At 44.9% G+C, this 17,975-nt stretch overlaps 1 protein-coding gene across 1 annotated transcript; it reads left to right on the top strand.

Moving 5' to 3' along the window:
* The first annotated feature begins 7,178 nt into the window (after positions 1-7,178).
* On the top strand, positions 7,179-16,319 carry LOC109894077 (zinc finger protein 768-like). Its single transcript, XM_020487305.2, has 7 exons — positions 7,179-7,952; positions 8,311-8,441; positions 8,612-8,785; positions 11,331-11,483; positions 11,842-11,953; positions 12,163-12,290; positions 15,199-16,319. The coding sequence occupies exons 1-7, from the start codon at positions 7,676-7,678 to the stop codon at positions 16,144-16,146; spliced, it is 1,923 nt and encodes a 640-aa protein (XP_020342894.2). The 5' UTR covers positions 7,179-7,675; the 3' UTR covers positions 16,147-16,319.
* The last annotated feature ends 1,656 nt before the right edge of the window (positions 16,320-17,975 follow it).

The following is a 17,975-nucleotide window of genomic DNA, read 5'->3' as shown; positions in this document are numbered from 1 at the left end:
GACGTTTGACTTTACCAGCGTAATCCACTTTCAATTTCAATAAATATAAATCGCAAGACTGTCGACCACACTTCATAACTTGAAACAAGCATACGCAACAACTCTCTTCAAAATGTGTCCTACCCGGACAGAAAACAGTGACACGCAGAACCCTTCTACAGGGCTATGGGGGAGGGTTCTTGAACTGTAACATCCATTCAGAATCTTGCCCCTGGGAGCCAGCAGCCCATTCAAACCAATTTTGCAATACAAAATTCTCCAGACCTTCAAGGGAGGCGTGACAACGATGTGATTTCGAAGGTATGGTAATGCGAGACTATACTCATAGCAATCCCTCATTGCTCAATCAGAAGATGCTCGATAGCAGGATGCTCATATCAGATTTCTCGATCCAACATCCTCTCACTCTGTATCTCTTACAGCCAGTAGACATGGAGGATGGGAAGACTGATCTGCTGCTGGTCAAAGAGGAGATAATAGAAGACAGACCAAAGAGCATTGATCTGCTGAGTGGACTAAAGATAGGGGAGTAAGGTAAGAGAGAAATACATATAGCCTGCATACACTAATAGATCTTCAATTGGAATAGTGATGCACCTGTGTTAGTAAAATTATGATTAAATGACTGAACAAATCATTTTAAATGGAACTGTGACTAAGTAAACTTATACTCTGTTTTATTATATCTGATTAACAATATGAGTTCATAAGATGGGATTGTGTGACACAGACAAGGAGTAATTAAAGTTAATAAACACCATTCCAACTAGGAAGAAAGAAGTGGACTGTGTAAACAGATAAGGTCGTTAACCTATGGTTGAACCGACGAAACTGAGCTCTGGGGTGTTTAAGATAAGACAGTGAGTGCATTCCTGGTTTTCTGTTAATTAGAACTGTCAGCTGTGGTGATCGATAATGTTGAGGGGTCAAAAGTTACCTGGGAGTGTGTTAGTAAGTTAGAATGAACTTTTCACCTCACTTTGTCCCGGTCGAGAGGAGGGGATTCTGTTAAGCAATGAAATGACATCAGGTTATTTGTATATAAACTGTTGCTCGTGGGAACGTGGCAGCGCGCTCCGTGAATAAATTCTGTTACCTATTATTGAAATGGCTGGTCTCCGTCTATTTTATGCAAAGAAGAATCTTACAAATTCTCATAAAATAGATTAAGGGTTTTCAATTAATGAAAACACATTGGCATAATTAAATTACAGTAACAACCGGGCTATTTATTCTTCATTCATAAAATGAAATCAACAAACTTGTGTTTACATACAAAAACACACAATGTATGAACTTGACCTGGTAATTGACCCCAAAAAAATTAATGTAGAGCTTTCTCTGCCATGTTTGTAAAGTCTATTTTGTAACCTCTTTCTGTAGGTGATTGGCTGGAGGCTAACAGAGGAGACTGGGCGGCCATCTTGGATTCCCAGACGGGTGCAGCCAAGGGCCTGGGGGACGACATCACTGAGCTGGCCAGCACCAGAGGCGACATAGTGGAGGTCAGTGGATGGGACAGCGTCCTCAACTCTGGGCTGAGGAACAACATTCTTAACCACAACCAGAAACAAACCCAAAACAATAACCAGACTTAGTCTCCATGATAACAGACTGGCTGAGACCAGGGCAAGGTATAGATTTTGTCTGCGGGGACGGGGAGGTTTTGGTATGCAGCGGAAGAGAACAGACACAGGCTGGGCTAGCGATGCTCCGTCCTGCTCCTATAGTTGTGATTCAGAGAGACTGATGGGGCCTCAGGTTAACCCCCTAACAGGTGCTGCCTTCAGCCTGCCTTCTATAGGATATATCAACTGGAACATGGACCCTGCGACTACACAGACACCCCCTGGCCTTCGTCCTCCTCACACTCTCCTAATGTTAAACCAGACCTCAGACAATACCAGTGCCTCAACACTAAATGGCAACACAAGCCCAATGACAAATGACAGTAGAAGTAAGGCTATCAGTAGATCCGGTGGCAGAGAGAAGCGCTTCCTGTGTTCATTCTGTGGGAAAGTCTTCAGTTTCCCCAAACAAGTGTAGCTCAACCAGAGGATGCACACGGGAGAAATAATTTGGCTGCCATCTTTGTACCGGGCCAGTTTCTCCCAGTTGTCCAACCTGAAGAGGCACCAGAGAGTCCACACGGAAGAAATCCTACATCTGCCCTCAGTGTGAGAAGAGGTTCTCCCCCCAGCACCATCTGAAAATACACATGAAAGTCCACACGGGAGAAAGGCCGTTCGCATGTACACACTGCGTGGAAGAGTTTCTCAGAGAGGAGCTACCTCAGGATAGACCAGAAAATAGGAGGAGTACAGGTGGCGACTGAGCACGCACCCCTGAGGGGCCTCCGTTTTGAGGATCAGTGTGGCGGATGTGTCGTTACCTACCCTTACCACCTGGGTGCGGCCCATCAGGAAGTCCAGGATCCAGTTGCAGAGGGAGGTGTTTAGTCCCAGGGTCCTTAGCTTAATGATGAGCTTTGGGGGCACTATGGTGTTGAATGCTAATGATCATGATCATTAGAAAGCAAATTACAGACTCCTCTTTAAATCTGCGTATTCCTCCAAAGCTGTCCTGAGTCTGCACAACTCTGCCAGGACCTAGGATTAAGGGAGACACTCAAGTGTTTTAGTACTATATCTCTTGATACAATGATGAAAATAATCATGGTCTCTAAACCTTCAAGCTGCATACTGGACCCTATTCCAACTAAACTACTGAAAGAGCTGCTTCCTGTTCTTGGCCCTCCTATTTTTAACATAATAAACGGCTCTCTATCCACCAGATGTGTACCAAACTCACTAAAAGTGGCAGTAATAAAGCCTCTCTTGAAAAAGCCAAACCTTGACCCAGAAAATATAAAAAACAATTGGCCTATATCGAATCTCCCATTCCTCTCAAACATTTGAGAAAAATCTGTTGCGCACCAACTCACTGCAGACAAACAATGTATACGAAATGCTTCAGTCTGGTTTTAGACCCCATCATAGCACTAAGACTGCACTTGTGAAGATGGTAAATGACCTTTTCATGGCGTCAGACCGGGGCTCTGCATCTGTCCTTGTGCTCCTAGACCTTAGTGCTGCTTTTGATACCATCGATCACCACATTCTTTTGGAGAGATTGGAAACCCTAATTGGTCTACACGGACCAGTTCTGGCCTGGTTTAGATCTTATCTGACAGAAAGATATCAGTTTGTCTCTGTGGATGGTTTGTCCTCTGACAAATCAACTGTAAATTTCGGTGTTCCTCAAGGTTCCGTATTAGGACCACTATTGTTGTCACTATATATTTTACCTCTTAGGGTTGTCATTCAAAAACATAATGTTAACTTTCACTGCTATGCAGATGACACACAGCTGTACATTTCGATGAAACATGGTGAAGCCCCAAAATTGCCCTCGCTGGAAGCCTGTGTTTCAGACACAAGGAAGTGGATGGCTGCAAATGTTCTACTTTTAAATTCAGACAGAATAGAGATGCTTGTTCTAGGTCCCAAGAAACAAAGAGATGTTCTGTTGAATCTGACAATTAATCTTGATGGTTGTACAGTCATCTCAAATAAAACTGTGAAGGACCTCGGTGTTACTCTGAACCCTGATCTCTCTTTTGACGAACATATCAAGAATATTTCAAGGACAGCTTTTATCCATCTACGTAACATTGCAAAAATCAGAAAATTATGCAGAGAAATTAATCCATGCTTTTGTCACTTCTAGGTTAGACTACTGCAATGCTCTACTATCCGGCTACCTGGATAAAGCACTAAAGAAACTTCAGTTAGTGCTAAATACGGTTGCTAGAATCCTGACTAGAACCACATTTTTTATCATATTACTCCAGTGCTAGTCTCCCTACACTGGCTTCCTGTTAAGGCAAGGGCTGATTTCAAGGTTTTACTACTAACCTACAAAGCATTACATGGGCTTGCTCCTACCTATCTTTCCGATTTGGTCCTGCTGTACATACCTACACGTACGCTACGGTCACAAGACGCAGGCCTCCTAATTGTCCCTAGAATTTCTAAGCAAACAGCTGGAGGCAGGGCTTTCAGATGGCATGGCAGAGCTCCATTTTTATGGAATGGTCTGTCTACCCATGTGAGAGACGCAGACTCAGTCTCAACCTTTAAGTCTTTATTGAAGACTCATCTCTTCAGTAGGTCCTATGATTGAGTGTAGTCTGGCCCAGGAGTGTGAAGGTGAACGGAAAGGCACTGGGGCAACGAACCACTCTTGCGGTCTCTGCCTTGACGGTTCCCCTCTCTCCACTGGGATTCTCTGCCTCTAACCCTATTACAGGTGCTGAGTCACTGGCTTACTGTTGCTCTTCCATGCCATCCCTAGGAGGGGTGCATCACTTGAGTGGGTTGAGTCACTGACGTGGTCTTCCTGTCTGGGTTGGCGCCCCCCCTCGGGTTGTGCCGTGGCGGAGATCTTCGTGGGCTATCCTCGGCCTTGTCTCAGGATGGTAAGTTGGTGGTTGAAGATATCCCTCTAGTGGTGTGGGGGCTGTGCTTTGGCAAAGTGGGTGGGGTTATATCCTTCCTGTTTGGCCCTGTCCGGGGGGTTTCTTCAGATGGGGCCACAGTGTCTCCTGACTCCCCGTCTCTGCCTCCAGTATTTATTCTGCAGTAGTTTGTGTCGGGGGGCTAGGGTCAGTCTGTTATATCTGGAGTCTTATCTGGTGTCCTGTGTGAATTTAAGTATTTCGCTCTTTCTTTCTTTCTCTCTCTCTCTCGGAGGACTTGAGCCCTAGGACCATGCCTCAGGACTACCTGGCCTGATGACTTCTTGCTGTCCCCAGTCCACCTGGCCGTGCTGCTGCTCCAGTTTCAACTGTTCTGCCTGCTGCTATGGAACCCTGACCTGTTCACAGGAGGTGCTACCTGTCCCAGACCTGCTATTTTCAACTCTCTAGAGACAGCAGGAGTGGTAGAGATACTCTCAATGATCGGCTATGAAAAGCCAGCTGACATTTACTCCTGAAATGCTGACCTGTTGCACCCTCGACAACCACCGTGATTATTATTATTTGACCATGCTGCTCATTTTTTAACATTTGAACATCTTGGCCATGTTCTGTTATAATCTCCACCCGGCACAGACAGAAGAGGACTGGCCACCCCTCATAGCCTGGTTCCTCTCTAGGTTTATTCCTAGGTTTTGGCCTTTCTAGGGAGTTTTTCCTAGCCACCGTGCTTCTACACCTGCATTGCTTTCTGTTTGGGGTTTTAGCTGGGTTTCTGTACAACACTTTAAGATATCAGCTGATGTAAGAAGGGCTATATAAATACATTTGATTTGATATTATGGACTGGATCTTTATATATAGTTGAAGTCGGAAGTTTACATACACCTTAGCCAAGTACATTTAAACTCAATTTTTCACAATTCCTGACATTTAATCCTCATAAAAATTCCCTGTTTTCGGTCAGTTAGGATCGCCACATTATTTTAAGAATGTGAAATGTTCACATACACTCAATTAGTATTTGGTTGCATTGTCTTTAAATTGCTTAACTTAGGTCAAATGTTTCGGGTAGCCTTCCACAAGTTTCCCACAATAAGTTGGGTGAATTTTAGCCCATTCCTCCTGACAGAGTTGGTCTAACTGAGTCCGGTTTGTAGGCCTCCTTGCTCGCACACGCTTTTTTAGTTCTTCCCACACATTTTCTATAGGATTAAGGTCAGGGCTTTGTGATGGCCACTCCCAATACCTTGACTTTGTTGTCCTTAAGCCATTTTGCCACAACTTTGGAAGTATGCTTGGGGTCATTGTCCATTTGGAAGACCCATTTGCAACCAAGCTATTAACTTCCTGACTGATGTCTTGAGATGTTGCTTCAATATATCCACATAATTTCCCCTCTCTCATGAGGCCATCTATTTTGTGAAGTGCACCAGTCCCTCCTGCAGCTAGGCACACCCAGAACATGATGCTGCCACCCCCGTGCTTCACGGTTGGGATGGTGTTCTTCGGCTTGCAAGCCTTCCCCTTTTTCCTCCAAACATAACGATGGTCATTATGGCCAAACAGTTCTATTTTTGTTTCATCAGACCAAAGGACATTTCTCCAAAAAGTACGATATTTGTCCCAATGTGCAGTTGCAAACCGTAGTCTGGCTCTTTTATGGCGGTTTTGGAGCAGTGGCTTCTTCCTTGCTGAGTGGCCTTTCAGGTTATGTTGATATAGGACTCGTTTTACTGTGGACATAGATACTTTTGTACCCGTTTCTTCCAGCATCTTCACAAGGTCCTTTGCTGTTGTTCTGGGATTGATTTGCACTTTTTGCACCAAAGTACATTCATCTCAAGGAGACAGAACACGTCTTCTTCCTGAGCGATGGTCTGCATGGTCCCATGGTGTTTATACTTGCGAACTGTTGTTTGTACAGATGAACGTGGTACCTTCAGGTGTTTGGAAATTGCTCCCAATGATGAACCAGACTTGTGGAGGTCTACAACTTTTTTTCTGAGGTCTTGGCTGATTTATTTTGATTTTCCCATGATGTCAAGCAAAGAGGCACTGAGTTTGAAGGTAGGCCTTGAAATACATCCACAGGTACACCTCCAATTGACTCAAATGATGTCAATTAGCCTATCAGAAGCTTCTAAAGCCATTACATAAACAGAAAATTAAGGGCACAGTCAATTTAGTGTATGTAAACTTCTGACCCACTGGAATTGTGATAGTGAATTACAAGTTAAATAATCTGTCTATAAACAATTGTTGGAAAAATTACTTGCCAAAACTATAGTTTGTTAACAAGGAATTTGTGGAGTGGTTGAAAAATGAGTTTTAATAATTCCAACATAAATGTAAACTTCTGATTTCAACTGTATATACACTGTGTACAAAACATTAGGACACTGCTTTTTCCATTGCATGACTGACCAGATGAAAGCTATTATCCCTTAATAATGTCACCTGTTAAATCCAAAATCAGTGTAGATGGAGGGGAGGAGACAGGTTAAAGAAGGATTTTTAATTCTTGAGACATGTTTGTGTGCCATTCAGAGGGTGAATGGGCAACATAAAAGATGTGTCTTTGAACAGGGTATGTTAGTAGGTGACAGGCACACCGGTTTGAGTGTGTCAAGAACACTGCTGGGTTGTTCACGCTCAACAGTTAACCATGGGAATCAAGAATGGTCCACCACCCAAATGACATCCAGCCAACTTGACACAAATGTTGGAAGCATTGGAATCAATATGGGCCAGGATGCCTGTGGGATGTTTTCAATTGAGGCTGTTCTGAGGGCCCAAGGGGATGCAACTCAATATTAGGAAGGTGTTCCTAATGTTTTGTACACTCAGTGTTTGTGTAGGGTTGGATGGTGCAATTGGTGTGCCCCCCGAATTTGTGACAAAATGTGCAATTCACACTCCGATCTGTAAAAGGCAGCAGCAATAGGTTACGCCACGCAGCTTCTAGCCTACCGGAAACGCATACGAAGAAGAAAGGGAAGTGAACAGTGACCAACAATTTCCACGTTAGCTTTTTTGTTGTTATTTAGACGTTTATTAACAACCTGTAACTCATAATATGACTCATTTAACTGCACAGCATCGAATACTTATCCCATGTGGTGTTTAATTCGCTCTAGAGACAGAACGTGGTTGATAGATGTTATCTAGGTAACGCTAGCTAAGTTGCTAACAATGGCTAACTGTATGGTTTTTCACACTCAAATAGCCTCCATCATGGAGGTGCTAGCGAATGCAGCCGTGGCAGAGATCTGTAAACTCGTAGACGACGACTATGCAGTGTTTCGTTTGGAAATAACTCAAAGCCGGAAAGAAAACAGGGCTTTGCGGAGGAAACTACTAGAACTGAAGGTGGCACGGGAGCGCGCAGAGAGGACAATGCGAGAGCGCGTCGTCGCCAGTCGTCCCAGTAGTGTCAAGATCCTCGACAGATACAGAGGAATGGCAAGAGGTACGTTTTGCTGCTTGGCCTGTCGCGGATTATAAATTGCCCAGTGCCTGACGCCCTGTTACCCTCTGTTAAGATGTTACCCATAATTGGTTCTTGGTCAATTTTTGGATTGTATGCAATAATTCATCTGATTACTTAGCAATCTTGCGCAAAGGGACTATCATATTCTAAACACTGATTTACTGCATTGACTATTTACTCAAAAACAATGATGCATAATATATTGGTCAATACAATAAATGGTTTACCAGGAAGTTATGAGAATTGTTACCTTACATCCTTGCCAATTGTAGGCATCGTTAATAGTGTACAGTATAGCATTGACAGTAGTTAACCTAACCACCTCAATCACTCTCAGGTGAAGGACATCCCACTGGAGGCCAAAGGAGCTTTGTGAAGCCAGCGGGACACAATACATGGAGAGATGACCAACCAATCACTGTTGATGAGGGGAGTGGAACCTCAAACCAGCACGTTATTGTGATAGAGGTTCGTGTAAAAGTGTTTCATTACAAATTACAGTTACTTTGGAAATCAAATGTGGCCTGTTTGTCAGTAAGGCTCCCCTCACCTTTTCACTTGCTTACATGTACATCCTCATTTATCTGCCATAGGGGAGCTTGTGAGACTTCCCTACAACATTGATATCCTTGTGTCAGTCTGCAGATGCAGAGGCTACAGGTCCTGGGGTCAAGCAGGAGAGGTCTGAAGGAGAGGAGGATCCATGGCACAGCAGAGATATCCAGACTGGAGTAGCTGGAGCACCCCCTGTAGCCACAGAGGACCCCACCACCGCCCCAGCACCGCCCAGGACCCGACGCAGCATCACGGAGGTCAGTGGAACGCAGAACGCCGTCCTCAAGTCAGAGACCAAGACTTTAACTGTAACACACAGGCTCTTAAACACAGGATCTGACCACAGATCAGACCCAGAGAGACTGGGGCTGGGGAGACTGGGCTGTCCTGCTCCCGGCTCAGAGTTTTTACCGGTATTTCACCAGAGCCAGAGGATGGTTCATTCCCGTGGTGATAGTGATGTGTTAGACACTGGCGGTGATGATCCGTCTTATTCTTACGCTACAGAAATGGACCCTGGCAACATGCCCTTGGGTTTAGAGACACAGACTGATCTGTCTAGAGGGGACTGGAACCAGTACAGTAGTAGTGTATACTCTGAAGGGTGCCTAGATAAGGAAGGGGAGGTTATAGTGGTAGATGAAGTGACGGTGAAAGTGGAGGGCGACGCTCCTCCCACATGGAATGCAGATAGTCACCTTGGAGACGGACACTCACAGGGCAGAGATTTCTTAGATTACAGGGAAAGCTTAGAGACTGATCTAAATAACACCACCCACTCCCCTTTACACTTGTTCGGGGATCACGACCCAGTGTCCACATCGATGGGGCCTTCTGATTCACACAGCCACGTCCTTTTCGATCAGGTATTGAACTCAAACGACAGGGCTAGAGTCCCGGCTCAGGGAGTGGGAGCCACATCAGGCAATAGTAAAGAGAAACGGTTCCTCTGCATGTTCTGTAACAAAGGCTTCAGTTGCCTCCAGAAGGTGGAGAGGCACCAGAGGGTCCACACAGGAGAGAAACCCTACAGCTGTACCCAGTGTGAGAAGAGGTTCTCCCGCCAGGACCATCTGAAGATGCACCTGAAAGTCCACACAGGAGAAAGGCCTTTCGCCTGTACTCACTGTGGGAAGAGGTTCTCAGAGAGGAGATATCTCAGGATACACCAGCAGAAAAACCATTCCACTCTATAACATAAAGTAACCATTCCACACAGTCTTCTGACTTTTAGATCAAACCCTGCATTATTTTAAATGTCAGCAGAAAAGATCCACAGATTGTGTGATATTTAAGCCTAAAAACTATTTCATATTATTTGTTCTTTGTAGGCTATATGATGTTCAAACTTTCCCAAGGCAATTAGTGAGAAAATTAATTCAGTTTATCATGTTCATGCTGATTTCGTTGAGACTTGTGTGGTTTTCATATGGTGTATTTAACACTTGTTTGTTTAATAAACAAAAAAATGTTATTCTAAGACTTTCATTGACTCTAGACCCACACACTAACAAAAACCTACTGTACATGTTAAAATAGTTTGTAAGGTTTGTCAGATGACTTGACCCACATTGCCATATTTACAGTACCAGTCAAAAGTTGACACACCCACACATTCAAGGGTTTTCCCATTTTTTAAAACTATTTTTTACATTGTTGAATAATAGTGAAGACAACTTTGAAATAACACATGGAATCATATTGTAACCAAGGGTGTTAAATAAATCTACATTTATTTTAGATTATTCAAAGTAACCACCCTTTGCCTTGATGACAGCTTTGCACACGCTTGCCATTCTCTCAACTAGCTTCACCTGGAATGCTTTTCCAACAGTCTTGAATGAGTTTCCACATATGCTGAGCACTTGTTGGCTGCTTTTCCTTCACTCTGCGGTCCTACTCATACCAAACCATCTCAATTGGGTTGAGGTTGGGTGACTGTGGAGGCCAGGTCATCTGATGCAGCACTCCATCACTCTCCTTGGTCAAATAGCCCTTACACAGCCTGGAGGTGTGTTCGGTCATTGTCCTGTTAAAAAACAAATGATAGTCCCACTAAGCCCAAACCAGATGGAATGGCGTATCGCTGCAGAATGCTGTGGTAGCCATGCTGATTAAGTGTGCCTTTTTAATTCTAAATAAATCACTGACAGTGTCACCAGCAAAGCACCATCACACCTCCTCCTCCATGCTTCATTGGGAACCTCACATGCAGACATCATCCGTCCACCTACACTGCGTCTCAAAGATACAGAGGTTGGAACCAAAGAGCTCAAATTTGGACTCATCAGACCAAAGGACAGATTTCCACCGGTCTAATGTCCATTGCTCGTGTTTCTTGGCCCAAGCAATTCTTGTTATTGATGTCCTTTAGTATTGGTTTCTTGGCCATGAAGGCTGTATTCATGCAGTCTCCTCTGAACAGTTGATGTTGATGTGTCTGTTACTTGAACTCTGAAGCATTTATAAAATATATTTAGATTTGTTGAACACTTTTGGTTACTACATGATTTCATGTGTTACTTTATAGTTGATGTCCTCACTATTATTCTACAACGTAGAAAATAGTATATAAAAAAATAAAAACCCTTGAATGAGTAGGTATGTCCAAACTTTTGACTGGTACTGTATGTCCCCCGTGATGGGTTTAACAACAATGAAGTAATTCTGTAACCACAGTATAGGACTCAAACATAGTGGGGATGGGTAAACACTCTATATTGAAAGTGTGTTTTATCTGTGTGTACATGTACATACCTGAGGGAGTGTATGTATGTAATCTGTATAAGCTGTCTCTTCTAGGAGGAGGGTCCAGAGGTGCTGCTGGTTAAGGAGGAGGGGTGTGAGGAGGGTCTGGAAAACCCTGAGGTGACCATTGTCATGGAAGACAGCCAGACTACACCTCCTCCTGAACCCCCAGCTGAGCAGCACAGGACAACACACAGTCTCACAGAGGTAAGCCCACGGTAAACTAGTTTGAATGTTATTAGGTCAGGATTTCTGATCTAGGATTAGTTTAGCCTTTTAGATCAGAATGACTAAGATTATATAGACAAGTGGGGACCTGATCCTCGATCAATACTCCCACTCTGAGACTGTTTATTGATAAGGACCCAGGTCTTGATTAATTGTGCCTTAAGTGTGGGACCATGCCTTTTAATTATCAAACCAATAATGAGTGTCAAGTAATCAATTCAACTAACACGTTTGTGTAGTATCACATCAATCCCTCATTGCCCAATCAGAAGATGCTCCATAGGTGGGTGTTCAAATCAGATCTCTTGATCCAACATTATCACTCTATCTTTTACAGTCAGTAGTCATAGAGGATGGGAAGCCTGATCTGCTGCTGGTCAAAGAGGAGACGATAGAGGATGGACCAGAGAGCATGGATCTGCTGAGTGGACTAAAGATGGGGGAGCAAGGTGAGAGAGAAATAAATATAGCCTACATACAGTAGTAGATCTTCAATTGGAATAGTGATGTACCTGGTTATTTTTTCTTCATTCATAAAATGAAATCAGTACAATGTATGTTTACATACTAAAACACACACTGTATGAACTTCACCAGGTAATTGACAAAAAAAAACAGTTCTCTGCCATGTTTGTAAAGTCTATTTTGTAACTTTCAGGTGATTGGCTGGATGATAACAGAGGAGACTGGGCGGCCATCTTGGATTTCCAGACCCCGACCGGTGCAGCTAAGGTTCCAGGGAACAACATCACTGAGCAGGCCAGGACCAGTGACGACATAGTTGAGGTCAGTGTCCTCAACTCTGGGCTGGGGAACAACACTGTTAACCACAACCAGAAACCACAACCAGAAACAGACAGTCGAACACAAAACAACGACCAAACTTAGTATCCATAACAACAGATAGTCTGAGACAAGGTTGAGGCGTCGATTTGGTCTGCGGGGACGGAGAGGTGTCGGTATGTGGCTTGAGAAAACAGACACAGACTGGGCTAGCGATGCTAGGTCCTGCTTCTATAGTAACCCCCTAACAGGTGCTGCCTTCAGCCTGCCTTTTATAGGATCTACCAAGTGGAATATGGACCCTGGGACAAAACAGACACTTCCTAGCCTTGGTCCACCCTACACTTTCCGAATGTTAAACCAGACCTCAGACAATGTCAGTGCCTCAACATTAAATAGCCCATTGACAAATAACAGTAGTAGAGACAGAATCCGTAAAGGTGGCAGCGCCACAGAGAGGCGGTTCCCGTGTTCGTCCTGTGGGAAGGCCTTCAGTTTCCCCCTACAGGTGAAGAGTCACCAGAGGATTCACACCGGGGAGAAACCATTTGGTTGCCACCTGTGCCGGGGCAGTTTCTCCCAATCGTCCAGCCTGAAGAGGCACCAGGGGGTCCACACAGGGGAGAAACCCTGCAGCTGCCCCCAGTGTGAGATAAGGTTCTCCCACCAGCACCAGCTGAAGATGCACCTGAAGGTCCACACGGGAGACATGAACTAGTTAGTTTGTCGTCAATTAGTTTGGTTTTAGAGGTATAGGGAACTGGATAAGGTGAAATTAGGAAAGAAATCAAATCAAAATCAAATCAAATTTTATTTGTCACATACACATGGTTAGCAGATGTTAATGTGAGTGTAGCGAAATGCTTGTGCTTCTAGTTCCGACAATGCAGTAATAACCAACAAGTAATCTAGCTAACAATTGCAAAACTACTACCTTATAGACACAAGTGTAAGGGGATAAAGAATATGTACATAAAGATATATGAATGAGTGATGGTACAGAGCGGCATAGGCAAGATACAGTAGATGGTATTGAGTACAGTATATACATATGAGATGAGTATGTAAACAAAGTGGCATAGTTAGTGGCTAGTGATACATGTATTACATAAAGATGCAGTAGATGATATAGAGTACAGTATATACGTATACATATGAGATGAATAATGTAGGGTATGTAAACATTATATTAGGTAGCATTGTTTAAAGTGGCTAGTGATATATTTTACATAATTTCCCATCAATTCCCATTATTAAAGTGGCTGGAGTTGAGTCAGTGTGTTGGCAGCAGCCACTCAATGTTAGTGGTGGCTGTTTAACAGTCTGATGGCCTTGAGATGGAAGCTGTTTTTCAGTCTCTCGGTCCCAGCTTTGATGCACCTGTACTGACCTCGCCTTCTGGATGATAGCGGGGTGAACAGGCAGTGGCTCGGGTGGTTGTTGTCCTTGATGATCTTTATGGCCTTCCTGTGACATCGGGTGGTGTAGGTGTCCTGGAGGGCAGGTAGTTTGCCCCCGGTGATGCGTTGTGCAGACCTCACTACCCTCTGGAGAGCCTTACGGTTGTGGGCGGAGCAGTTGCCGTACCAGGCGGTGATACAGCCCGACAGGATGCTCTCGATTGTGCATCTGTAGAAGTTTGAGTGCTTTTGGTGACAAGCCAAATTTCTTCAGCCTCCTGAGGTTGAAGAGGCGCTGCTGCGCCTTCTTCACCCTGCTGTCTGTGTGGGTGGACCAATTCAGTTTGTCTGTGATGTGTACGCCGAGGAACTTAAAACGTACTACCCTCTCCACTACTGTTCCATCAATGTGGATAGGGGGGTGTTCCCTCTGCTGTTTCCTGAAGTCCACAATCATCTCCTTAGTTTTGTTGACGTTGAGTGTGAGGTTATTTTCCTGACACCACACTCCGAGGGCCCTCACCTCCTCCCTGTAGGCCGTGTCGTCGTTGTTGGTAATCAAGCCTACCACTGTTGTGTCGTCCGCAAACTTGAAGATTGACTTTGAGGCGTGCGTGGCCACGCAGTCGTGGGTGAACAGGGAGTACAGGAGAGGGCTCAGAACGCACCCTTGTGGGGCCCCAGTGTTGAGGATCAGCGGGGTGGAGATGTTGTTACCTACCCTCACCACCTGGGGGCAGCCCGTCAGGATGTCCAGTACCCAGTTGCACAGGGCGGGGTCGAGACCCAGGGTCTCGAGCTTGGAGGGCACTATGGTGTTAAATGCCGAGCTGTAGTCGATAAACAGCATTCTCACATAGGTATTCCTCTTGTCCAGATGAGTTAGGGCAGTGTGCAGTGTGGTTGAGATTGCATCGTCTGTGGACCTAAAGAATGAGTATGATGATGTAGAGTAGATGATATGGTGATGGTATCTATAAAAATTATTCAATGAAAAGTTACAACCTTATCCTGTTGTTTGATGCTGGTGTTTTATAATGAGGAAATTATAGTGCCTTAATTAATGTTTACTTGACATAAAGTGGTGAAACTGAGTGTAATGTAATAACCTTTTCCATAGTATTCTAAAATTAATTTTATCATTGCGAGGGTACCAGATTTACAGAAAATGTTAAGTGTTACCATAGTGAGAAAGTTATTCTAATTGTCACGTATCATTTTGTTGAAATTAAATAAAAAGCTGACTGACTTGGTTATTTATGGATCATTGCAGGGACTGAGTTTCCTTTATCTCAGTCGAACCAAAACAGTATACTTAATTATTGAATCAACGCATATGGAAATGTTTTTATAATAAACACCAATGGCTCTATATTGTTAGGTACAGTATTTCAATCAGTGTTAGAGATGTTTGACTGTGGTTACCATTTTATAATGTCATGTTTCTGTATGTACAGCAAAGAGTTTCTTATATAAACCTTTATGTTCTTCTGTTCAATTTGTGTTTACAGTCTGCAGTCAATGAGGACCAGTTGATATCTGGTGTTGCTTTTGGGAGAGACTGGACTTCTGAGGTGCCTGGTCACAAACCCTGGCCCCGGATCAGAACCCTGGGTCCGGAGCCGACACTCTTTCTTCCCGGGTTGAAACCAGGACAGAACCACAAGGGACAGAGACACCACCACACAGAACACAACCAGTGGACAGGTGGACTGAATAACCTCAGTCCTGGTGGTCATCAGAGAGACAGAGGCTCCAGTCAGGGATCCAGTCTGCAGCCCAGACCCTTCTCTTCACAATCTCAGTGCAGGGATGATACAGGGCCTGGGGCTGATGGAGATAGACCCTCCTGTTCCTATGATACAAACACCACAGTATCCATGTTGAACAGAGCAAGTCACCCTGGGCTTCAGCCTTCACAGAGAGTGGTGGGAGAAACCCCGGGTGATAGTCTATCAGCAGGTCTGTCTTCTCCTTCAGGGTTTCATCTAATGCCTGGTGACTTGGTTCATAGAAGGTCTGGACCTGGATCTAGGCTTCCTCAGTTACTTCATGGTTACCCCACCAATACAGACAGGGTCAGAATGGGTGTTCATCACAAGAGGTATCTAGCTTATAACACAGCACACAATCCCAACAACTCCCAACCAATGGCTAGAGGTCAAGGAGGGAGCTCAAACACTAACCACCTGAGGGCAGTGGCTCCTGCTTCTACCTCTGGTGTCATTGGGTCACAACGTGGGAGGCAGAGTATTAGGACGGATGCAGACAAGCCATACGCCTGCCCCATGTGTGGGAAGCGCTTCGCTGATGCAAATTATGTGAAGAGGCACCAGACCGTTCACACCAAGGAGAAGCCCTTCAAGTGCAAACTATGTTACAAGAGCTTCTCCTTCTTGACTAGCCTTATCAGACATAAGAGTGTCCACAAAGGGGAAAATCATAGCAGTGTGGCTTGAGAAGTACGCAGGGGATGTCTGGGAACTATTCTTTAGCTGAAATATAATTCTCATGTGAAGTGTCTTGGGGTAAGAGGATAATTAATCACATACCCCTCATTAACTTGTAATTTAAAAACAGGCTTGTGTAAATACTGGTTTTTAGAGAGACAATAAACCTAGGCTAGAACAAAGACAGTTTAATATTTACCTTACTGAGGTAATGTAGATGGAATAAATTAATTCTACTTTTCTAAACAAGTCTGCTCTCAGCTTGAAAGATACAGTACTTCTCATATGAGATTTGATGTGTAACATAATAAGCAGTACCATACTTCCAAGAACAGCACGCATCCATTTTTCATTTAGCTACACCTTTGAGCTATGATGCCAACCAATAAAGAAGGTTACGTATGTAACCACGGTTATGTGAGCTATATGGATCACTCCAATATATTGGTATCACTACGTGGTAGAGGGATACATCCGAGATGAGGATTTACAGATTTATTCCAGTGTACGGCTGGGATACGCCCCTATATATAGACCCCATGGCAGCGACACACGTTCTCTACATAATTTGAGGCGCCACTAGCACCGTAGAGGATTGGAGTAACCCATATAGCTCACATAACCGTGGTTACATACATAACCTTATATTTTTCACTATTTTGGATCACTCCAATATATTGGTATACCCGTACCAGATTTAGTCGGTGCTAGAAGTACCTGGCCAGTCAGCGGCAAAGTCCCAGCGCCGGATCGAGATGCAAGAGCTGTCAATGTGGAAGGGGGGTCCCGGCAATGTCCCGGGACGAGGCGGTTACGCCGAGGACTGCTGTACAAACCACAGAGGGAGGTGCCAGCTGGCCGCAGCACAGATATCAGCGAGGGGCACTCCTCTCAGTAGAGCCCAGGACGCAGCCATGGCAGGCAGATATAGCAGCCAAATACCCTCAGTGTAGAGACTGCCAAGCCCTCATCCAAACCAGACTGCAGGTATTGGAGGACTTACTGCACCATGCATGACTCGGGCACAACCTCAATACCAGTGCACCAAGAGCAGAACAACCGCCAGGCATGCTGCGGTTGTAGCCGGTGCCCTTGCCCGTCTGTGCTGTCCAGTTCCCGGCGGCACATCCTCCGCATCTTCACCCCACCTGAGAGAAAGGAGCGACAGCGCCACCTCAACAATGCCCTGAGGCACTGTAGTGGCGCTTCGGGTGCAGCCGGTGTGAGATGAACCACCATTGAAGAGGCCGGATTTGAAGCAGGCCCAGGGGAATCAGCAACAAGGCCGCCGTCAGCAAGCCCATCAGGCGTTGGCAGGTCAAGGCGGATTCTACCCACCCCTGCCAAAAGTGGTTGAGGCAAGATATGTTCGCCTGAACCCTTCTGGAGGGCAGGCGTGCTCATGAGGACTGAGTCCAGCTCCATGACAATGAAGGCCACCCTCATGGTTGGCGTCAGATGACTCTTGTCGTTTACAGTAATGCCCAGCCCGCCAATGTGGGTCAGGGCATGTCTCTGTGTGACAGGACCTGGGTCCAGACAACTGTCCAGATAATTGAGGATCAACAATCCTCGGGACTTGAGAGGTGCCAGGTCAGCATCCATGAACTTTGTGAAAGTGCGGGGTGCCAAGGAGAGCCCAAAGGGAAGATCCTGAATTCGTAAGCTGTCCCTTCAAAAGTGAATCGGCGGTACTGCCATGTGGCCAGCTGCAAACAGCCAGTGAGTTTACTTCCACGCAAGATATTAATACACTTATTATTATTAATACATTTACACATATGTGACTTACCAAGCGAACTTCAGGAAGTTTGTACCTCAAACTATATGAACGTCTG

The sequence above is a fragment of the Oncorhynchus kisutch genome, linkage group LG7 (assembly GCF_002021735.2).
Source record: "Oncorhynchus kisutch isolate 150728-3 linkage group LG7, Okis_V2, whole genome shotgun sequence".
Lineage (NCBI taxonomy): Eukaryota > Metazoa > Chordata > Actinopteri > Salmoniformes > Salmonidae > Oncorhynchus > Oncorhynchus kisutch.
The sequence above is the reverse complement of the archived record's forward strand: the minus strand, read 5'-3'. Positions and strand labels throughout refer to the sequence as shown.

Bases quoted from the DNA above. Each gene is read 5' to 3' on its own strand.
- LOC109894077 (XM_020487305.2), top strand. From the start codon at position 7,676: ATGGCTAACTGTATGGTTTTTCACACTCAAATAGCCTCCATCATGGAG. The intron at 11,484-11,841 runs GTAAGCCCACGG...TATCTTTTACAG, and splicing joins CAACACACAGTCTCACAGAG to TCAGTAGTCATAGAGGATGG. The intron at 12,291-15,198 runs GTCAGTGTCCTC...TTGTGTTTACAG, and splicing joins CCAGTGACGACATAGTTGAG to TCTGCAGTCAATGAGGACCA.